At 34.1% G+C, this 25,120-nt stretch overlaps 1 protein-coding gene and 1 pseudogene across 1 annotated transcript; one reads left to right on the top strand and one right to left on the bottom strand.

Annotated features, from left to right (window-relative positions):
- Positions 1-4,385: 4,385 nt before the first annotated feature.
- Positions 4,386-6,221, bottom strand: LOC107727052 (transmembrane protein 26-like; annotated as a pseudogene).
- Positions 6,222-7,094: 873 nt separating this feature from the next.
- LOC107727059 (uncharacterized protein C10orf107 homolog) lies at positions 7,095-18,679 on the top strand. The gene is made up of 8 exons (XM_016536821.1): positions 7,095-7,196; positions 7,971-8,059; positions 8,283-8,452; positions 8,652-8,772; positions 10,079-10,151; positions 13,902-14,015; positions 15,838-15,984; positions 18,484-18,679. The coding sequence occupies exons 1-8, from the start codon at positions 7,095-7,097 to the stop codon at positions 18,571-18,573; spliced, it is 906 nt and encodes a 301-aa protein (XP_016392307.1). The 3' UTR covers positions 18,574-18,679.
- Positions 18,680-25,120: the final 6,441 nt, after the last annotated feature.

The following is a 25,120-nucleotide window of genomic DNA, read 5'->3' as shown; positions in this document are numbered from 1 at the left end:
TTCTTTGTTTCTAATATAAGAGGCTTTGTAACACAAGTATATAGATTATCAATGTTACCTTTCATTTTTAGCTCACCATTACAAATTCTGATTATTGCTGCTGTTAAACAAAAAATATGTTTATCCTGCTATGAAAACATTCATCATAAAATAATCATTTTATGATTAAAGGTATTATAATGTATTATAATTATTATGTTTCTAAATTATACATTTATTATAATAAATTCAACTGAATCAATCAGATAAAATCATGTCACTGCACTCTAAAAAATGCTGGGTTAAATACAACCCAGTGCTGGGTAAAATAGGGACAAACTCAGAAGTTGGGTTGTTTTGACCCAGCGGTTGGGTTAAATGTTTAACCCAACCTTCTGGGTAGTAACCCAACCGCTGGGTCAAAACAACCCAATTGCTGGGTTTGTCCCTATTTTACCCAGCACTGGGTTGTATTTAACCCAGCATTTTTTAGAGTGTGGAATGTTAATAAATGTATATTATTAAATAATTATATTTATGAATGATACATTTATTATAATAACTTCAACTGAACTGGTCAGCTTAAGTCATGTCACTGGGTTGTTTCCATAGCTGCATAACATAATTTATTTCATTTTTAATATTCATGGTATGCAGAAAGGCAGATTAGCATGTATGATCACATAAAAATGGATCTTTGTTAATCCGTTGCATGAAAACAGAAAGGGTATTGAAAATGTATTTGTTATTGCATGGAACCATCATCACATAATTTAATTAGGATATGAATAACTTACGTTTAAAATGAACTCAAATTAAACTAAAAATGTGATCTTGTTTGTTGGATATAAACGTTCTAGTTTTCTTGCTCTTCCTGTTGATCACATGATGCCCTCTGGTGGATATCTGAGGTTAGAAGCACAAATAACAAGTGATCAAATGCTTATATAAAATCACATTTAAAATAGCAAAAATATAACAAAGCTTAGTTGATAATCAAGAAATATCATATAAACTGATGTTAAGTGTTTGAAGGATTCTAAAAGTATTTCACTTTCTTACATGCCATTTTTGTTACACGTCTTCATTCAAATTAAAAAATAGAAAAGCTTTCATGCAGTCAGAAAGAACAAAATAAGAAAATAATAACAACAAATGTGTGAGGGAAGGAAATGAAATAAGTTATCGCGCATCACTTCCTCTCATCCAATTAGCCTGGCAGGAGAGGACAGAATAAATAGATGAACACATCCACAGATCACCGCTCTCTAGCTCAGCTATGTGAGCTATGATTATGACAATCTTTATCTAACTTGCAGATTTGCAGTCATTTCTTGACATGAGGTCAACATAAGAAAATCTGCAATTTAGGTTCTTCCTGATTCAGTATCCCAACTAAAGGATCCTATCTTTTCCTCCTTATGATATCAATTTAATAAAATGATAATTTGACATACACTTTTATTGTTTAAACATGCTCTGCCCTCAAAGGTGACGTATTTTCATTGTGTGTTTTGTGCTTTGAGCTTGACCCTTGCTTGGCCTAGAGTACATAAAAGCATAAAGTGTCTCATGTTCACTAAGGCTGAATTTAATTGATCAAAAAATACAGGAAAAACAATAATACTGTGAAATATGTATTTCAATGTTTTTTTTTCTAGTAAGAAACTTAATGCATAGGCAGTTATATGAAGTTAAAAACATCACAAAAATGATCAAAAGGTGACTAAAAAAATTGAATTTAAAAAAACCTCAATGGGTCAATGCTGAATGCAAGACTGATAGAACTGCTCGTCGTAGTTAGGAATACGGAACAAAGCATATTACTGAATTAAGCATATTAAATACATCTAATACAGAATTGGGCATATTAAAGAACTTGTGGGAATATTGAGCTTCTACAGGGGTCAATGTGCACAAACATGATCTGAATGGAAAGAGGAAACCTTACCTGCAACCTCAGCATAAACGGCAGTATCACAATTCAACATCACTGATGGTCTGATGAAGTAAGAAACTGAACTCTTTGGCCACAGTCACCAAAGGTATGTTTGAAGAATACAGAAAAGCATGAGGGGAAAAAAAAACAACTGTTAAGCCTGATGGATGTGTTAAGCTCTGGGGTTGAAGACAGTAGTACAGCTCATTCTCAACTGTTAGGTTAAAGAATGTATTCTGAAAGTTGTAATATTTCACATCATAAATAATGGATATTACAGAAAAACACTGATCTAATACAGACACCATCAAATTTAAAGTGCTCCTATTATGGATTTTTGAAAATGACCTTTCATGGAGTGTGTGTAATAGCTGTATGTGAATGTAAACAGTTAAAGTTGTAAAGCTGAAAGTGCATCATAAATAAAAGTTAGTGTCTCTCAAAAGAAAGAGTCGACCCTGAATCGCTTTTAAAGTTGGCATGAAACGGAAGTTGAGATAGTCTTTTCTTCCCTATTGTGACATATATCCGAGTGAAACCATATATGTATGAAATAACTATTGCAGTGCTGCAAAACTAATAACTTTTCACCACAACAACAATAGCAATGCACAGCGTAAGAACTGCAAGATTTACCAGTCATTACTTTTGCAATTCATTTCAACTGCATTTCAAAAATAATTTGATATGAAAATTCAAGTATTTTTCAATTACTACTGTAGGTTAGTCTGCATTCACATTGCATAATGCACATCAGTTTTGACAAATTATATTTTTCTTGCAGTTCTCTCCCTGTGCATTGCTATTCTTGTCGTGGCGGAAATGTATTAGTTTTGCAGCACTCCAATAGTAATTTTACATAATTTTATGATAAAAACACAGTTCCAGTCATCATGACGTTAACTACTAGGCATGTTCAGATGTCATGCAAAACTTTTTTTTTTTTTTTTTACAAAACAACCCCAGCCAAAACCCCCACCCAGCCCGCCGTGGAAATTCTAACTCCAAGTTGAACTCAAAAGTTGGCAGCCCTGACACAACCACACCCTAACCCTACCAGTTAGCCTATCACTTAACATAACTTCACCTATTAGGTCCACAGAGGTGGAGCTGGATGTCATTTGGCTCTACAGTGAGCACTACTTCAGATATATTTCCAATCATAAACAGGAACTTAACTGTTATAATATAACTTTATGGGTATTATTACAGTTAAAATTTCCCTAATAGGTTATATTTCATGCTCAAGCTTTAATGAAAATTGCAGATAATTTGAAAATAATTGAATGTTTTTAAATAAGTCTCTTATGCACATCAAGGCTGCATTTACTTAATTTAAATACAGGAAAAACAGTAATATTGTGAAATATTATTACAATATAAAAAAAAACTGTTTTCTATTTTAATATATTTGTCTTTTATTACTGATGCAAAGCTGTATTTTAGCATCATTACTCCAGTCTTTAGTGTCACATGATCCTTCAGAAATCATTCTAATATGCTGATTTGCTGCTTAAGAAACTTTTTTTTCTTATTTTCATATTGTTGAAAATGGTTTCTGCTGCCTTTTTTTTTTTTTTTGAAGCGTGATATACTATTAAAATGTTTGGAGTAAGTAAGATTTAAAAAATAATAATAATACTCTTATTAACAAGTCATTAAATTGCTAAAATGTTTAAAAATATATATTATTCCAAACATTTCACAGGTAGTGTAAATTAAAAATTATTTCTCTTATTTTAAACGTGTGCTCTGCTGTGGTACTGTTGTTTGACTAGCACTTTCTAGGTTCAGTTTTACAACCCAATTGCTGAGTTTGTCCCTATTTTACCCAGCACTGGGTTGTATTTAACCCAGCATTTTTTAGAGTGTAGTAGGACATTGGAGAATATGGAGCTCATACCCGATGACGAAAAAAGCCTAAATTTTATTCAGAAGCAAAAGTATGCAATTTGGTGTCATTTCTAATATTTATATGGTAGCTATAAATATGGTTCTGATAGCTTCTAATGTAAATCAATGAAATCTTTATGATAATATAGCAGAACAATATCTCCCAATAATTTGTTTATGATCAAGTTTATGATCAAAGTCATATACACATAATGCAACGCAATACAATGATGTTTGAGAGAGCAAAAGCCTGATATATCATATTTGCTACTCGCATTTTAAAGTGTTTTCAAATAAATAAATATAATCTAGTAAATCTAAATTGCTTCAGTTCAGTAAATAAAAATCAGTAAAGATTTCACAACATAATGACAAACACTGCACCACAACCTGAAGAGGGACTTTTTCAAAATGATATTGATCATGTTTAGTATTTAGAGGCCTTAGAAATTGTGTATCAAATATGATACAGTAGGCTTTACAGAGTTGCACATACCTAATAGAAATACCACTGAGAAATGAGATAAATGTAAAAATGTAGACTATGCAGGTCTTTTTTAGTCTCAAACAACACTTACTCCACATCATTGAGCGTCTCACTGATGAACTTGAGGATATCAGCAGCTGTGCCCACAAAGATGAGCAACAGCTGGGATATTTCATCTCTGGTGACCCCTCCAGCGATCGGTAGCATCCACTTCCCCACTATCAGCAGGATCAGGACGATTTGCTGAAGGGCCAGGATCCAGTCATTGGCACAAACCGATGACAAAAATTTCAGAGGGTCCTAAAATACCACCACAAAGTGAGAATTCCGCTATTAAGTATTGCTCTAGAAGAAGAAGCATGATCTCAGTTCTTCTTATATAAAGCATGTTCTGTAAATCTCATAAATTATGTGAAGATGTAACTTCAAAACAAATAACAGTAGTTATGAACGCAGGTCTTGTTGGTCCTGAGGGCTGAACCAACATTTGTATTTGCAAATCACCCAAACTAGATGTTGTGTTTTAAAGGCAAAATGGAGTAAATAAACTGTCTGAGATTCATAAATTACTGTAGTCTAGACTTCCATGGAAAATGTCTGTAATTGGTATGAATGGCAAAGAGGCAGTAGCCTACCTGTTGACTCACACTTCCATTGGTCAAATTTCTCCATTCATCAAGAAAGCCTTGAATGCTCTCAGGTGAATCCAGATTAGTACACTGCAAAATATAATGCATATTCTCCCAGGTTTTTATTTGTCTTAAGTTTTTTAGGCCAGCGTGAAATGGGTTTGCACAGAAGAGAGAAGCTAAAATGTGTTTCTGAAAGGTAATTAAAATCCTATCTACCATTGCTTTCTTTTAATATTACCTTAGTATCACTTAATTTGTTTTTCTGATGGTGCAGCTCAAGGATCCATATTGTTGGTATGATACTGATGAGGAAAAACAACATTGCTGGAGAAAACCTAAAAGATCAGAGTTTGAGTCACTCAGCAATATGTCACCATATCTTGCATTGTCAAATTTCACATGAGTAGTTACACTAGATTATATTTTAGGATGTTGACCCCAGAAAAGGTTCAGTTTGGCTCTCGAAAATTCTGTTGAAAATGTTGATGAGTCTACTTACCATTTGTAATCCTTCCCTTTTCTTCTTCTCAGAGTTAAAATCATTTCCACCACGAGAGGTAGATAGAGGATAGTCAGAAACCAGTATAAATGGTTATTTTTAACCCATCACCCTCCATACACCAATGAGAGACACTAAAATAAACAACGCCCTGGTGACTACAGCGCAGATAAACTTGACAAGCGTTATTTCTTTCAAAATACATTTTTAGGCTGATTAAGCACTGGAAGTTGTGGCTTTCACTCTGAGCTCCTCTTATCTTGAGTCTGAATAAATGAAGCGTTTTTACTTTTTTTTCTTCTTCCCACCTTTCACACCATTTGGGCGGGACTGCTGTTCTGAATATCTAACGATGTTATTATTTATTCGTTTTTTCCCTCTGAGAAAGAGAAATACAAAGTAGGCTATTTCGGTCTATCCACGTGAGTTGTTTAAATTATGTTTTGGTAGGCTACGTTTCAGTGACTATGTTTTGTTAAAGTCTTGTATAAGTTGACTGAATGTTTTAGCAGAGTCTCAATAAAATATTACTTTGTCAGTAATATCTTATTTTAAAGAATAAACTGTTAAGGTGAGGTGCAATGAGGTCCAAATAGTTAATCAGGTTGAATTGAATGATTCGATCGAACCGAATCGCAAACCATTCAGTTATCAGAGAGAACTTTGTTATGGAGTGAAACCATATAAAGTGTATCTGAGTTGTTGAAAACGTGTTGGAACATGCTGTTTTCCAGACAACTCGGAACGCGCTTTTCTAATGAAATATAAATGTGAAAATGTAAACATACCCATACACTCACACACAAACCTTGCTTGGACAAGTGACTGTCAAAACATTTAGTAACTGAACAGAATTTTTATTAGGCTTACTGTAAATATGGAACATTTTGAGATAAGAGTTTTCCCCTGTCCCTAACACCTTAGAAAACATCTAGTTACATTTATTTCGGATTGTGAATTACAAATAAAAATATATGTAGGCCTTTTGATTCTAATCGAAATGAGAGTTCGAGCTGGGCTCGTGACTTTTTTTCCTCACTATTGCGAGTTTACATCAGAATTGCGAGATATAAACTGAAATTGAATTGAAAGCAATTCAATTTCTGACTTTTATAAACTCGCAATAATTATAAAACTCGCAATGGGTTAGGGAATCGGTTCTTCGAAATGTATTTGATTAACACAGTGAAATCATGATCACGAATATAAAACATATACACATTTATTTCACCACCATAAACACAATAGCTATTGACAAAACCCTCCCAATTGCAACTCAAAACTAGCCCAATCGCGTTTCGAGTTTTAATATCACGATATTGGGGGTCCCTCAACCCGCGGATATGAAACACAACTCGCGGCAACAGTTAAAGTAGCCCAATTCCGCGGGACTTGGCAACACTGCATTGACTGATCGTGCAAAAAATAAATAAATACGTTTTAATCGAATGAAATAGGCTATCCCCAGGCCCGTAACCAGCTATGAGGCCACCGAGGTAAGGTGTTTATAGTGTATATAATGAGTTGTATCTGTAGGGGTTATTGTAACACTTTAACGGCCATGGCTATCCCAACTCTTGCGATTGGAGTTTCACTTCGAGGCGCGCGTGAACACACATGCCCCACCCACTGTGGTTTCCAGGGCAACAGTATACAGACAACAACATGTCTGGAAGAGAGAGATCACGAGAGGGAGTCCGATCCGCTGAAAACTCAGAGAAGATCAAGAGAGGAGAAGAAACTGATAAAGATGATACTGGGCTCAGTGTATGTAAACCACATGTCTATGAATTCAGTCATTCACTTGGTGTTTAGACGATTGCTGTAGATCTATGATAAAGTGAGGTAGCTATCTAGCGTAACGTTACACCTCTGAAGAAGACCCGTGCTAATCTACACAGAAGAAAACTTGTATTAATAACATTTACAAACATTTTAAGTTGTATACCAATGTCTAAAAATGTAATTAAACTTTGATTAATTTAACTGTATACTGTATATAGGCTAATATAATCTGTAATGAAGTGTCAGACATGAAATATTTTCCCTTATGACCATTATGTGGTGGTATGATGATAATGGTAGGCCTATGTATTTTAGATCTCAATCTAAACTGTTATTCTTGATATCAAATCAAATATTAAATACAAAAGTACATGTAAATAATGCACAAGATATCGAAAAACAAACACTGTCAAAATACATTTTAAATTATTGACCCTCAACAGTCAAAGTAGATTTATATGATTTCTATGATCATAAATATGATTTATGTGTGTTAATAATGTTTTTACAACTGATTTTCAACAACACTCAGACTCAGTTCCGAGACAGTGTCTGCAAAGCTACAAACGTAACTGCTGTAGATATACTGTAAAATATTGTGAAAATGAAATATAATAAAATATCATGAAACTTAACTCTCAGATAACTCACACCATGGTTAATTTCAGACTTGCTATAAGGGTAAGGTTTATTTTTTAATTATAATTAAATTCATGAATGTGTATTTTCTAGTAATAGTATTATCTCATATTCTAGGAAGTGAAGAAATCTTTTCCTCAGTGGGAACTTCTAAAGCAAGACCAAATAAATATTCTGCTCAGCCTGCCTGTGGACCAAGTGCAGCTGTAAGTTTACTAAAAATTGTTTCTTTAAAATTGTTCATCATATGCACATATGCACACGCAGTTCTTTTGAGCTACAACAGTGTCAATATTTGTCAGCTACTCTCATTATTAAATAATTCACCTTTTTTGTATCTTAATTTACAGACCTGAGAAATGCAATCTAATTTTGTATCTAATTTTACATATCTGAATTTATGATATATTGTATGTCTTGCATTTTAAGACAGTTTGAGGATATACTAAATATCAAAAACCACCAAACATGTGTGAAAGAAGCTGCGCTGTTGGAGTATTTTGTCAATGGATTTTGGTGGGCCAAAGAGATGAACTTCAATTCTCAGCAAATCTCATTTATCATGGCACTTTTACAGCAACTACTTGACAACATAAAAAGTAAGTGGTGTTCTCTGAAATCAAGTTTTGTTTAGTTTGAAAGTCAACCATGGTTGTTACTTTAGGTCAACTGTATTTTAAAAATTAATTTATCCTAACACTAATTGAGAATCTGGTATCAATTCGTGAAGCATAGTACAGATTTACGTATTTTTTTTAGTGAAATAAAAAACACAATGCCTGTTGCATTTTATTTCAGACAAACAGTCGTCATTTGCTGATAATTTCAAGACCTTTATCCAAACAGTACTTGCCAGTAAAGCCAGTTTTTTATTCACCACCGATCAAATCAAAGCCATCACAGATTACTTCAAGACCAGGTATGTCTCACAATGTCACATCCGTCCTTTAATTACATTCCTCCTAAATACATATGATTATGCTCAAGTGCATGTGTTTAATTGTTGAATATGGATAAGGTCATTTTCAACCCGTCACACGGGTTGCTATTAGACAGCCAGCGACAAGCATACTGGAATTATTTTATGGCCTTCATAATTAATGTTATGCATAATTCATACTGCAACGGAATGTGAAGCATGCAGACTACAGTGGCGCATAACAAGCTGCATGGAAATCATCCGTCTTTTGGAAAGCAAAGGGAAAAAAGACTGATGCACAGTGCTGAAAAATGACACACAGTATGTGTATTATATCTGAGCACAGAAGCATGCAGACTACAGTGGCGCATAACAAGCTGCATGGAAATCATCCGTCTTTTAGAAAGCAAAGGGAAAAAACACTGATGCACAGTGCTGAAAAATCACAAAAATCTGAGCACGATTGATTTCTCTGCTTACCTGAAAGCCTCAGTAATGCACCCTTCATCAGACCTAAATTCAGACTGCTTGTTAGTGCTTGAGCTTAATTTGTCTTCAGTCTCCTTTACTGAGCATGTTCATTTAAAAAAATATATAAATGTTTTGTCTGTTTTAAAAGAGGTATTATTCATGGGACATCACATACAGTAACATTACATTTTAATGCAGTATTACCATTTGAGACACAAATCATAGTAACATAAATTGGGATTATAACTAAACATCTCAACATTGACCATAATTACACCCTTACAAACTGCTGGCACATCAAGGGTTTGAATAGAGTGCTACAAGAATTACATATTTTTGTAGGCCAAAACCCAGAAATGAGCAATTTAGCACTTTTGTGTCGTCCTGAAGTCAATGGGTTTTTTTTTTTATGGGTTTTTGGTTAAATGTTTGAAATAAGGTTTGCTGTTAGCACAAGCTCATGATATTGTCAGGTTTTATTCTACAACATAAAATGCATCAGTAGTACCCCCTTTTGATTTTTTTTTAAGCTTTTTCTTGTTTCGACAAATGGCTATATGGGACTACAGAGGTTGTCAGAAACGTCATCAAACTGAATAATTCATCGACTCACTAGTCTGCTTTTACAGCATCATTGTGTTCATAATCACAGTCTTACAAACTATTCTAACTCAAACTTTCAAGGAAAATGTTTTTAAATAAAAACTGAAAGCTTGGAAGCTTAATGGTGACATGGTGTAATTTGTTTATAGCCTAAGAAAAAAAAAAGCTTCAATATTGTTAACAACTGTGACAGTATTAGAGGTTCTCATGTATTTTTCATGTGTATAAACAGTCTTTTCCAGCACTACAGACTGTATGAATTACTGTTCAGTCATAGAAGAGAGGAGCAACTCCTGAAAATAGAGGTAAGATTCAGATTTAATATGTAAAATCAAAATTTTCAATAATGAAATTGTCATCATTTACTCACTCTCACGTTGTTACATTTTCAATAATTAGTAAATAACAACTATTGCTCTGTTTTAAGTCACTTTGGATAGAAGTGTCTGCTAAATGCGTAAATCTAAACTTAAATTTAATTTGCTTCTCACACAAAGCTTGAAATATTTCACAAGTTTTATGGACTACTATAATTTAATTGTACTTTCTGTAATTTTTGGAGCTTCTGTCATTTTTTTTGCTCGTTGCCTAAAAGTTGCATCGAGACAACGGTGATGTGAAATCAGCATATTTGAGTGCATTGTTTAGTCTAAATCACTAGTTCAGTCATGTTATTCAGAGCTTGGCAGATTGTTTTTACATTCCACAGAATAAATGTTGCATTCATAATCAGTCAACTGTGCACTTTTCATCAACTCCAAAACAGTACCTGTACTATAGCTATACACTGAAAAAATTGGTTTTTAGATCAGATAAAATAGGGGGGAAAAAACTTGTTAATTTGTTTTTTTCTCAGTTACTATTAAACAGTTTGCAACTTTCTGAACACTATCTATTATGACATACTCCAACAAGCATAGCAACTGATTTGGCTTAATACAGTTGTTATTCAAATAGGCCTACTACACTTAAAACATCACCATGCTAAAATCTTCCAAGAGTTGTCATGATTGAAATATATATACATTTTCACTCTGCAACAAATTTGGCTACCAAGTTATTGGCCATTCAGAACATCTACTAGCCAAAACAAAATAAATGATGAAATCACTGCTTAAATTTAAATATAATTATTATTTAATCTAAGTTCTGAATCGTTGAATGACTTTCAGTTTTATGACAGTGAATCATTGTTTTCGGGATAAAATATATAAAGAATACATGGTAATATCAGTCCTTTTGGGGAAAAAAAAAAAAAAAAAAAAAAAAAAAAAAAAAAAAAAAAAAAAAAAAAAAAAGTACTCTGATTTCTGTTCTTCGGCTGAAAGTCATTTCAACCAAAACTCCAATAGGGAAAGGCATTGTAAAGGTAATTCATGTAGCTTCAAAGGTTTAATCCCAATGTTATGAAATGATGTTAATGCTTTGTGTTTTTCTTGTGCTTTTCTACGAAACTTCACATCAATGTCCCCATGATTTCCTCACAGCACTGTTCATGTCCATTCATGTCACCTCCATACTGTTATCCTCCATTGCGGGAAACACTTATTATTCACATGTTCTCTCTGAATTTCAGCTTGAGTGGAAAATCTGCCTCCCATCAGATTTGCTCATCCATAATTAACATGTAATGATTGTGATCTGAGTACAATTTCGAAATGTCAAGCCAGAGGAATATAACCAATCACTTCATACCACATACACCAATATTTCTGCATGCAGTGTACATCTGTATATCTGCGATCTGTCAAATTGGATGTCCTGATTACATCAAACATCAAGGCACAGATTTGCTTGGCGTCTGAATGGTGCTTAATGCTATAGCATACAAATAATGAGAACTGCAGCTGAGCATCTTACAGTGAACAGGGATCAAAAACAAAATCTAGGTCATTGATACAATGGCACCGCACACCATGTAACAGAACCATTTTTTATTTGTTTTGAAAGGGACTACAAAGCACATTTTGAATATTAATGTGCTTGTTTTTTCTCGCGAATTGGAACCAGTTTATTGATTCAAGATGTTTTACGAATCACACAAAAGCAAAACAGGACAATGAATTGCAGCAGGCGTTCTATTTTTACTCCTATTAAAATGATACTTTTGACGTTAATTTGTTTATTGCTTGAGATGGAACATGCACAAATCATGTCATTGAGAATAATGGGAAACAATGTAGTAATGAAAGAGCATTGTTCTACTCCCCTGCTTCAATTTGCCATTGTAATTATGTTTGGTATACAAACCACAAGACTCTTTGTTTTTGTTAGTGTACTAGTTTTGGGTTCTGGGCGAAGGGCCTCCTGCCAAATGAACAGTAAAATGTTCCAGCCAGAGAAAATTTAACTCAACTGTTAATGCAGGCCTAAATCTTTTCAGATACACCACACAAAATTAAGACAAAAAATAGCTGTGCCCTCTGAAATACTTTTTTAATTTTTTTTAATTTTACATAACCACCAAACTGTACACTATGCCACCATTACAAGACTACTCACCAAATAAATGAATAAGTAATTAAAGTTGAAAATATAATTTTACCTAGATATCTCATAGGCTCTAAAAATAGTTTTAATATTTATTTTGTATAGTCGACCAATCATCTTAAAATAAGCTGTAACAAGAACACCCTGCTTTAGGGCTGCAACCAGTGTTGGGTGTAATGCATTACCAAGTAATTAATTACTGTAATTTAATTACTTTTTCTTTGAAAAAGTTAAGTAAGGGATTACTCTTATTTTTTTCTGTAACTTACTTACAGAAACTTCTGACGTAATTACATTAAATAGTGTTTACTTTAGAACAGTTCTAAATAAAACAATAGTGGATTTACCATCAAATGTTAAAATTTATGTTTTTAATGTAACCTTCTCCCTGTAAATACTTCAGTCAAGAATAATTTATGCAATTTTATATTATTTATTTTTAAAAAATTCAAAAAGCAGTTTCATGTCTATCATTGTATTGTTCAACTGGAGGTTGATATGGGATTTAGAAATGAATTTGTAATAAGTAATGCAATACTTTTAAGAGAAAGTACAGTAGAGTAATCTAATTAATTACTTGTTTAAAGTAACTTACCCAACACTATAGCTGCATCTAACAATTATTTTGATAGTCAATTAATCTGATAATTAATTATTCAATTAATTAATTAATTAGATTAATTACAATTCCTGAAAAAAACTAAAATCCACGAAAAAACGGATTAATAAGAAATTATAATTTTAATTAAAAAATAAATAAATTATAATCAGTTACTTGCAAAATTGTTATTCCACATCCTGCCCAATGTTGTCTTCCAAACAATGTGCAATTTGATGGCAATGCAAACAAATATAGTGAATGTATCTTTGCAAATAAACATTATGTGCAAAAAGGGTTTAAAATTTAAGCTGATTGCTTACCATTAGAAAGTTAAATTCACTAAATAAAAAAATTATAATAAGGAAAAAAGCTCAGACTAAATGTTAACTGGTATGAGGTAGGAGGAACACATTCCCTTATGTGAACATATTACATTTATACTTCATTATGTTAGTCACTGTTACTGCTCTCATAAAAAATCCAATTACTTGTGTTACATAGAGAATTTTAAACTTACATTTAATGTCTATCAAGAAAAGTGCTCTTGTTCTATTGGGCTTCGTCAAATGCGCACAGCGGTGCTCGTTCACTGAAGTCTGTGAAGTCTAACAGTAAAAAAATTCTTGCTTAGGACAACTTTGGTGATAAACATTTCCTGCTCAACTCGGTATCCTCCACTGTTTTCCAAATGCGTTTTGTTCATAGAAATGCGTTATTCACTATAACTACTATAACCACTCACTATAATGAAGTGACGTGACTGACGAATATTTTCGATATCGTGATTAATCAGATTCATTGTTGAATTTAGCGATGAGTTGTTGCAGATCTACTCTGCTTCCTGTCAGGCCCCTGTTGGTTTTATTTTGAAATAATGAGCCGTCAACCTCCTACTCAGTGTTGCAGGAAATAATCTTCAATGAGATTTTTAATGAATTTTAAAAGGTTGGGTCTTTTGTTTCAGAAATGCATTGAGGTGATCAACCCCGCTGAGTTTGCTGCCCCGCTGGAAGAAGGCATGCCCGCTGATCTGTACTTCCATTACATGGCTCCCCCACGTGTCCCAACACCTGAGCAGGTAAAGTGTTTCCTTTCCCTTCCAGCCCAGTCCTTGCTGTAATAATGGCTCATGTTTGGCTCGCAGTAAACTGTTGTATTCATTTTGTGGTTCAGACTTTGCCTGGAATTACCCTTTCAGAGAAGATGCGTTTCACATGTTTCTCATTTTCAGAGGAAACACAAATCTGCTTCCAAGTATGACTAACACTTTTCCTTAACAGACACTGCGCTGTACAACTGGAGAATATAGACTGTACTGAGCAGAGAGAATAATCGTATATTATAACAGAAGGATTACATCACAGCACGATTTCTATCTTTATGGAGGGTTTTTTTCAGTCCCTCAGAGAATTTCCTTTTGCAACTATTTCTGTATTAATGTATTTTTAATAATTGATTGAGTACAGACAAAAATGTATCTACTGTATATAAAAATGTCCACACACTTCACCTTTAAGGAGATGTATCTATTCAACTTTCCCACACATTAACCCAAATCTTGAAATATTTTCAGGACTGGAAAAAAGTCATGAAAATAAATAAGATCTTAAAAGTCATGTCAATATACATTTCTCTAGTTTCCCAGCATTAAAGTCAAAAGAACATCAAAACTTACCCTGTTGGGCACAGTTTATTAGTGCAAAGTAAAAAAAAACCTGTAATATTTCATCAAAATGTAATAACATCTTAAATATAACTCTGAAATGACTTTCCTTTTCCATTAACATCTCAAATCTCTCTCCCATCCAATATGTAATGCCCAATTTTTATGATTCAGTCAATCTCTGATTTTAAAATCAAGTTCCATCCAACATGTTATCTTATTAAATATCTTGTTTTAATTGGACATGTGTCAGATTGCTGCAGTAAATTGGTTTCAAACTTTTAGAATATTTTATTGCATATTTTGGTTGCATATTTTAAGCTAGAATTGCTTTTTGCATGTGCAATCTATATAAAATGATTTTTTAAATCCATAACCTTGGAAAATACATGAAGATGCATTGGTCAAAAGGCGTGGGAACCCTGTCTGCTGCAGAATCTCATTGTGCCATATCCAGGAAGTGTGTGCTGTTCTGAAAAAGGCCACATGTAGGCGCTGTGCCACTACTTATGTTTTTATGAATGAGTTTTCTCACACAAGATACTCAGTTCTGCCTTCCCACATGAATGCTCAGTAAATTTCCCTATTAGTTCTTTGATGCAATGTTACATTAAAAGCTAAGAAAAATAAATCACGTCAGAGCAAACTTTGCTTTTAATGTGAATAACTAACAGGCTTGTATTTAATGACTCATGCTATGCCATATACAGTATTTTAAAATAAGGTCAAAGCCTAGACTCCAAAAATAGGTTTTACATATTTAGATTTTGCATTACGCATTAGTTTTGTCTTTTTACTCCGAAATTCTCAGTAAATTTACAAATAATTACTAAGAAATGGCAAGCAGCACATTCAATTAAATGTGAATTTTTGAAGTAGAAAGACTGGAAAAAAATATATATATATATATGTATATGTGTGTGTCAGGCCACAGTGGGGTGTGTTTGTGAAGGATATACCTTCATATATATATATATACACACACACACACACACACACACACACACAGCCAAAACTAAAAAGTAATTAAATTTTTCTTCACCCTCAAAAGGAGAATATTAAGAATCTGTATACGGCACTTTTCCATACAATTATGACAATATGTAAAAACAAAAAACAAAAACAAAACAAAACTGTGTCCATTGTTTTTTCTGTGAACGTTTGAAATGATATGAAGGTGAATAAATAATGACACAATTTTTATTTTTGTCTGAACTTTTCCTTTAAATGACCCTAGACCGCGCAGGAGTCTCTCGAGGAGAATGTGGAAGAACCTGGGAAAGCTGAACTGGAAGAAAGTCCCGGGAATCACGTGGGCTTCAGTGTGGAAGATGTTCGAGAGGCGCTGGGGGAAATTACCCAGGACATGTTAGCAAAACTGCAGGTATACACCCTTGAGCAAATATCAAGCCTTCTCAGTTGCCTTATATAACCACAGCCTGTTTATAAGAAACAACATGCTGATTACTACCAACAGAGAGAGCGAAAGAGAAAAAAAATCTTTTTATTCACTTGAGCCAGTTCCCACAAGAATAACATTCAAGGCTTGAGGGCAGGAATATCGCAGATAGCATTAATAAAACATCTTAAAAAGCAAAGAAATGAATAACAGACTATGTATCAGAACTGTATTTCTGAAAATATCACAGTTCCGCTCATATTCTCCCACAAACCTCCACCCACGGCGGGATTATGCCAAGAAAAAAATCCAATATTAAAACTTAAATAACACTCTCCTGCTTAATATCGTTGGTATTCTCTGCATAACGTAAAATACATTAGACAGCTGCTGGCAGATATCGTGATTCATTTTACGGTAGACTTAAGGTGGAATTGAATTACCGCGATTGCACAAAACAACCAGGCGGATTGCTAAATTGTCACAAGTTTTTACACGCCGAATGTTTCGGAGGTTTCAGACGGCAAAGGTTGCCGTAGGCTGTGCCGACAAGACCTGAATAGAGGAGGCTAGAAAGACATAAGTCATTTTTCACTTTGATGGGATTAATGATTATGGGGGCCATTCAATTCTCCTGCCATGTTCCATGAAGACCTTTGTCGTCTGTGTGACGAGCCTTTGTTTCAAATGGCAGATGCTCTGTAATTTGAGATCTTATATGTGAGTGATACGCTGCTATTTCCATCAATTCTCCTGGGCTTTTCCTCTCTTTTATTGTCAGAGGAAGGTCAATTACATATATCACTTTGCTAAATATAACCTCATGCAAAATGTTTGGTAAAAATCTTGCTGCTTCAATAGGTTCTATTGAGTTTTTTTTTTTTTTTCTATGCTAATTGTAACCCCTTTGGCTCAGGGGAGCGTATGGTCACTGTGAAGTGTGTTTAATATCACAGTCATCCGCGTTCAGTTTGCAGTGTTTGCTACATCCATATTTATTCTTTTCTGTTGCCTTTTTTCCGTGAATGTTATCCTAGTTTCAAAAGTTCCCAGGAATGCCATGACTCTGTCGATCTCATCATACCTAATATGGTCGAAACACTGAAAATTACAAATGCTGGAATTACCGAGAATGACTTCCTTACCAATAACATTACCATTCCAGATGTGGACCAGAGGCATTCAATATGCCTTTGTGCTGTACGGGAAACTTCTCTGCACACAATGGGTTGTGTATTTTCATTGAAACCTGGAACACTGTGTACAAATATGCATGAGTACAATGCATTGTTTTACAGTGAGTCAAAGATTCATGACAAAATCAACAAGGAAAAATAAGTGGAATTTAGCATAAAGACAATCAAGTCTATTTTTAGGACGAGTATTTTATTTTATTTTTTTAAGCATTGTGACTATGTATTCTCATTTTTTAAAATTAATTAAATAATTAATTAATTTATGCATTTAGCAGATGCTTTTATCCAAAGCGACTTACAGTGCATTTGGGCTATACATTTTTTACCAGTATGTGTGTTCCCTGGGAATCGAACCCAGGACCTTTTGCGCTGCTAAATGCAATGCTCTACCACTGAGCCTTTAATTTTTACATTGGGACACTATATATTCTCATTTCTGTACTGTTTTTGGAATTTTATCCATGAACGTTTATTTATTTTAATCTGTATTTATACAATTCTATTATAATAATATTCTATATAAGAGTTTTTTTTTTTTGGTGAAACCAGTATCAATTAAAGGCTGTAAAATAAAATACTAACATTGTGTATAAGTCATTTATAGTTTAAATAATAAAACATATTTTTGCATTATAGTAATGAGATGTTTTACATTACTGTAATGAGAATCGAGGGGGAAGGTATACAGAAATGTCATGAAAATAATGTCATAATGCAAAAACAAATTGATGTAAAATAGATTAATTAAATAATTAATTAATTTATGCATTTAGCAGATGCTTTTATCCAAAGCGACTTACAGTGCATTTGGGCTATACATTTTTTACCAGTATGTGTGTTCCCTGGGAATCGAACCCAGGACCTTTTGCGCTGCTAAATGCAATGCTCTACCACTGAGCCACGGGAACATAATAATAGGAACATTTCTGTAACATTTTTGGCCATTTGGGTTTATTTATTTATTTTGTAATTACCATTCTCAAAAGTGAATCTCATTACTGTAATACAATAATCTATATTTATATAATAATACTATAACAATAACAGTCTATATAATAAAGTTTTTTTTAGGATGTTTATGCTTTTGTTTTATTGTATTTTTACTATGAATTCTTATTTCTGTAATGTTTTTGGGGCATTTAATGAGGGTTTGTTTGTTTATTTATTTATCTATTTAGTAATTCCCATTATTCTCATTGATGAATCTCATTACTTTGCTTTTGGACTGAAATATGACCCCCCCCCCAATAGGCATTTTTATGGATCTACAAATTCTTGTGTTCAACAGGCCGACTTCACAGAGAAACTGCGAGTTCATGAGGAGACCTGCATCTCGAGGTTAGAACGACTTCAAAAAGGCTCTTCCAAACAGCACTGATGAGATGCCAAGAGGATTTCCCACCAGTATTTACTAATTCAACCAGAACGAGTCTGAAAATAACACAGAATATGGCACTGGTGGTTTATACAGCCAAACACTCTTAATTTACTGTACATTTTATTCACTGCGGTTGCACTTATGTCAAGCAAAACTACTTCATCAGTTTGTACGATGCTGATAATAGATGAAATAAATGACTTTCTGACATTCTTGATTTATTCAGCAAGATAAAATGATGCAGATGAAATTCGGGATCATATTCATGGACGTCAAGGAGGGAACAGAATATCTAATTAAGTTGTTTGTATACGGTTTTTGTGGCACCTTTCCCACAAGTCATTAACTGTCTGAAAGTAGCCCAGCGCTATGGCAACGCTGTGTAACTCAGCCTAAATAGCTGAGTTGCCATATAAAGTGATGTATTATTAAAGCTGAATAGTGACTTCTCCCTCTGCATTTGAGAAAGCCCACATATAACTATAAATATCCCCCCGCAGTACATATGAAAGAATGCTGATCATTTTGTTTTTAACTCTCAGCTCTCTTATTTTCCATTTTCACAGCACAATTATTTCAGATCACAAGGCACACTCTGCATACAGAATCGCATCAAAGATTATTATTGTTATTATAAAGATGAATTATTAATTTAGCTCATGTCATATTATTAAAGGGGTCATATGATGCTATTTTAAAGATCATTATTTTGTGTATTTGGTGTAACAGAATATGTTGACATGCTGACATTTGTTGACATTATTTTTCAAATACTGTACATTATTGTAGATTTCTAATTGCATGTACTTCCGGAAGGCCAAATAAAGTGCTTTTGCTTTCGCACTGAAACACACAGCGTCTCCCTGACATGGCTGCATCAACACTACTGCTGTTCCTGAAACCACGCCTTCTTTCTTTGCTTGAACATTCTGGCTGCATTATGCTAATATTTCCACATAGTGACGTAGGTATGTGGGGGCGTGTTAGAATGAGCCGTTTTAGGTAGGCGTGGCTGACTCTTAACTTTTATAAAGAATATCTCTTTGGATTTGAGACTTTAGTCTTTGCAACTTTACAGATCTTCTTCATGCACCAAGAGCTTGTAACACTCCAAAGAGAAAGGAAAACTTGAAATCGCATCATATGACCCCTTTAAAGGTCTCAAACTCTCAATACACAACCAGATTATGATTGATGGGTAAAACAGGTCCATTTAATCAGCGCAATATCAAATTACAGCCTCTGTTGTTTTTTACAGCCTGTTGATTTAGCTCTTCATTAGCCTTTCCGTCCCCGTGTTGACATGTGACCGAGAAGTTAGCTGCTTACCTGCGAACATGTTCAAACAGTTTGAGTGCCGTTCTTTATGTTCGCAAATTAATTGATAGAATAATTCCTGAGCCAAGAGCTGGATGACCTTTCAGCTCATACACAACAACGGAGAACATTAAAGAATGACTTATACTTACTGGAGTACTGTGGATAGGTTTTAAAGAGCCCATGGTGGCTTTTAGATCATGTTTATAAGATTATCTGTATGCTAGTGTACACCTAAAAGTCAAATAAATAAATATAAATGTAGCAAATTTTAGAATATAGATTTAAAATATGTTTAAACTGTACAGTTGTCCATTTCCTGGAGAAAATGCGTCATTAAAATACACATTTTTGTCCAATCAAATGCTCTTTAGAATGAGATTGTCCCTGATAGCACCTGAGATGACTAGAAAATGCAAGTAGCAGATCAAGGTTATGATGTAAACGAAACATGACTGGCAATTTAAAACAAAAAATAATAATTGTTACCTGCTTACCTTCCTTTTTCAACAAAACAAGAACATTCTCGCAGTTTCATATGGAAGCTTGTTTCTGCCACAGGATTAAAAAAATAAAATTTTGACTTTTTATCTCAGAATTCTGATTGTTTTTTCTCGCAATTACAAGAAGTCAAAATTGCGAGACGTAAACTCAGAATTCTGAGAAAAAATGTTGGAATTGTTAGATATATTTCATTTAATTTCATTTTATTTTCATCCTGTGCCAGGAACTTGTTTCTATAGTTTAATGAGGTCTTTAACAAATAAATTGCTTTAGAAACTTTATTTATTGTGATTATTTACTGATTTGCTGTATTTTTTTATTAGTATATTTTATTTTTAAATGCGTTTAGGATTCAAGTTGGAATTGTGAGTTACCTTTTTTATTTTTTATTTCATGGCAGAAACAAAAAACAGAATTCCGAGATACAAACGCAGAATTGTGAAATGTAAACTTAAAAAAAAAAAATTTACGTTTATAACTCGCAATTCTAAATTGTGAAAAAAAAGTCTGTGAGATATAAACTCAAAATTGCAAGAATAAAAAGTCATATTATTATTTTTTTTTAATCTGTGCCAGAAACATGCTTCCATAGTTTTATCAGGTCTTTCACTAATAATTTGCTTTAGTAACTTCATTGTGATTATTTACCGATTTACTATATTTAATTATAATTGTTTTTACATTTATTTAATTTAGAATTAATTATTTAATTAGTAATATATATTAATATAATAAAAATATGAATACTTATTATACATTATTTACTGATGACAAAAAACAAATGTTAATTATAGTATATTTTTGGGAATGTGACACTTTTACAGTCATTCATGAACCATTGCAGAACTTTCCTAATGAGACACGCCTGGCTGCACTCTTTGATCCACTTAATCTTGGGGATGATGTCACTTTAAATAAGAATAAATAATGAATATGTCTGTGTTACAAGATGTTTTACTCTTTTAAATGCAGCATTTTTTCTTCAGCGGATGCCGGCGACAATCATGTGATCATTTGCAATCTGTGCGAGATCTAAATACATTAATACCTTTCGTTGTACAAAATCAAGCTAATTAGAAATGAGGATACAGTTGCTGCCAAACGATTGTGTATCTTTGCTGAGTGATTAAAAACATTCTTGAACATCTGATGACGTGATGATTTATGGCTTTAATCATCCCCAAAATAGCTGGAAGGAGTCTGATGTGCTGGCAGCAGATTTTTTTCCATGGTACTTATAACAACCCCACTTCGAGAATAAGAAAGCTTTATATATATATATATATATGTGTGTGTGTGTGTATGAAATCAGTAGTCTATTTTTAGGACGATCATAAGGTTTATTATTATTATTATTATATTTTAATTTTTATTAATTATTATTTTATTTCCCCTTCACTTTTCCAGGCTGATCTCATTTGGGAGTGCTGTTAATTGAGATCAAATGCTTTTCCGAACACTCTTTGCACACGTCCTGCATAACTGTGGTGCCCTGTGAAACCTAATCGGCCTGTTTCTCAAGCGCTCAGACGTGACACAGTCAGAATGCCATGCTCAGGTTTGCCTACAGAATGAGGCGTCGTAAAGAAATGGCCGTATCTTGTGCCACATGTGGTAAAGCCCAGCATTGATACTATCTTCTGTATCATTCTGAGAAAAAGAATGTAATAAAGTGTAAAGAGTAAGAGGCACTTAGAGTGGAAATGACTGAGGCCATTTTTTTGGAGGGAAGCAGAATGTTAAGCATATCATTTGATAAAAGCATTAACATTCTTCTGTTAAAATGTGTGTATTAATTGAGTCATTAAGGTTTTAGGCATTACGTTGTCATGGCAACAAAGTTTCAAAATTCACTTACATTGTAAGGGCCTCGCTGTTACTGAGTTTTTCCTAAATTAATTACTTGGTAATTATACCACTAGTACTTAATTTGTATTGAACCTGAAATATTCTCTTGAAGGAATAGTTCATGCATAAAATCTAAATTTGCTGAAGATTTTCTCACCCTCAGGCCATCCAAGTTTGTTTCTTCATCAGAACAGATTTGGAGAACTTTAGCATTACATCACTTGCTCACCGATGAATCTTTTGCAGTGAATGGGTGCCGTCAGAATGAGAGTCCAAACAGCTGATGAAAACATCACAAGAAATGGACACAAGTCCAGTTTATCATTATCTTGTGAAGTGAAAAGCAAGCATGTTTGTAATAAAAAAAATTAATTAAAATACGAGTCCTCTATCCATAATATTGCTTTCTCCAGGAAAAAAAGTCATCTTGTCTAAATCAGGAGAGAAATATGCACAGATCAAGCACTGTTTAAAAGCAGTACAAAACAATTCTAAACAAATATGTCTGTGGATTTTGATGTGAGAGGACAACAGGTTTTTTCACTGTGGAAAATCAAGCGTAGCGTTAGTTCTGGCAGGTCACGTTAGTCAAGCTCGCATCAGCTGACTCTCAGCTGATCCCCATCTACCTATGGGAATACGACACCTATCTAAGTATTTGTATATAAGGTCCCGCAGTAGTATCAGCAGTTTTCGCATTGCTCAATAGCTAATTACCCTCCTCCATCCCCAACTCCTCCTCTGTCAGTCAGGATTCAGCCTTCTGATTCTCCTTTGAATCAGACTAGTTCTAAAATGTGTACATAGAATGATTGAACTTAACAATATCTGCAATACATTTATGTTGGTTCTGTTCTGTTTACCCTGGGGGGGTTATCGCTGCTCTCCCTGCTCTCATCCATGCTAGGCTGCATGGATGCGCAGGGAGTTCTTGCCCAGAACGGAACCATACCGCCAATCCAAACTGTATGCTAATTGTCAATCATCTTTGACGATAGTGGTCCTGACAGAAGTGTTATTATGGATTACGGACTCACATTTTGGTCAGAAGCGACAGTTGAAACTCTTTAATGATTGATTGTTTCTTACAAACATGGAATTTTTACTTCACAAGACATTAGTTGACGGGCTGGAGTCGTTGGGATTGCTTGTGGGTTATTGTGATGTTTTTATCAGCTGTTATTCTGACGGCACCCATTCACTGCAGAGGATCCATTGCTGAGCAAGTGATGTAATGCTAAATTACAATATCTTGGATGGCCTGAGGATGACAAAATGTTCATTTTTGGGTGAACGATTCTTTTAAAGAGATGAAAATGAATGTTGTCATGTTTCAAACAGAAACTTTTAAGAATCTTCTTGCAGCACTTTTCCATGGCAGTTTATAATTAATCAAAATAGCATTAAAGTAGTCGATATGACTTGAGCACTATATTTAAAGTCTTCTAAAGTCAGACAGGCAGACAGAAAGTCACTTTTCTGTGTATTCAGTCAGGTTTGGTCACGTCACATTGACGCCATGACGTTGCTGTGAAACTTAAAGTGATGGGAAAAAATTAGATTACAGGTGTGACATGATAGTGAGTAAATAGGGACATTTATGGGTAAACATTTCCTTTCACAGAAAGGACGTATCTTAAAAGAGCTGGAGATACTGTAATCCCCATCTTGAGGCTTTTCTCTTTTTTTCTTTTAGATGAGTTCAATTATCTGTCAATCTCAATATAACACAGCACTGAGAAAACTAAATTGAATTTTTTTTTCCCTTTCCTTTGCCACAGAAATTATATGAGATGTGAAGAAAGCGAAGCTGTGTGTTGAAGGCAGCTGTCATTATCCTTTTTTTGCTCTGCTGTCAGGGCTGGCTAGTTCTGGCATAAAACTCTTCAGGCGATGTAATATACGTAGCAATTTTGCTGCATTACAGAGAAAAGAGACAAAGTAAAACATTTTTACAAGTTAAAAGGATAAATTAGGATGGAAATGATTTAAGAGCCGACATTTGGTCTTAGTCCTGGGACCAGATGTTCGATTTTCCTGCAGTGGAAGAAAGTTATGGGGGTTATCCAGAATACTTGACTGGTAGCCTCTTGGCTTTCCACACATTCCTAAATTGCCGTGTAATTTAAGACCTTGTTTTCATTGCAAAATAGTGCGGCGCGTTCAGTTCGTTGCGGTTACAGTCGTGTTACAGAACACAAAAATAATGTTTGCATTGTTCGAGGAAACCAGGTGCAATTGCAGTTCTGCGCTGGTAATAAATGTGGCGGATAGCTCTGTTGTGCAGTAAAACTCTTTTCAAGCGAACAGGTTTAGTGCTTTGCCTAGATTGTTTTGTCAGCTCTATACCCATGCAAATGATTAAGAGCGCTCGGCCTTGTTTGCATTAAACTCATGACATTTCAACCGCTTTTCCCCATATTATTTACATAAGAATCGTTCCTCTTTAGAAACCTGAGACTTAAACATGAACAATATGGTTCCTCTTTGTTTCCACAGAAGTCAATAATAACGGCCCATTATCTTCAAGAGTAGTTTATATTCATTTGGAGTCCTGGTGGGCACCATTAATGCTGCTTACATAATGAAATTCATCGAGTCTTTTGGGCTCATTGTATAAATCATTAATTTCCCGCTGCAGCGCAAGTAAAAGTAAATCAACCCCACCCTGTTGTTTCATTTGAAAAGAATCATTTTGTTGCTTTAGAGTCGTCTTATCTGGAGCGATACTGTGTGTTTGCCTGCACTAGTTTAAAGTGAAATAAGAAAAAGAAAGAGAATAGTTGCAAAGGTCAGGTTTTATTGACAGACCGCTTTCAATCACAGGAATGCACTGTGTCACACACGGTGTGAAATGCACCGGCGGTGCACATATAAA

This window comes from Sinocyclocheilus rhinocerous, unplaced genomic scaffold, assembly GCF_001515625.1.
Source record: "Sinocyclocheilus rhinocerous isolate Xijiao unplaced genomic scaffold, SAMN03320098_v1.1 scaffold2020, whole genome shotgun sequence".
In the NCBI taxonomy this organism is placed as follows: Eukaryota; Metazoa; Chordata; class Actinopteri; order Cypriniformes; family Cyprinidae; genus Sinocyclocheilus; species Sinocyclocheilus rhinocerous.
This window is presented reverse-complemented; position numbering and strand designations above follow the sequence as displayed.

What these genes read in the sequence shown, in the direction of transcription:
- LOC107727059 (XM_016536821.1), top strand. Translation starts at nt 7,095, where the DNA reads ATGTCTGGAAGAGAGAGATCACGAGAGGGAGTCCGATCCGCTGAAAAC. An exon ending in ACTACTTGACAACATAAAAA is followed by an intron (nt 8,453 to 8,651) that starts GTAAGTGGTGTT and finishes ATTTTATTTCAG; the next exon opens with ACAAACAGTCGTCATTTGCT. An exon ending in GTGTCCCAACACCTGAGCAG is followed by an intron (nt 14,016 to 15,837) that starts GTAAAGTGTTTC and finishes AAATGACCCTAG; the next exon opens with ACCGCGCAGGAGTCTCTCGA.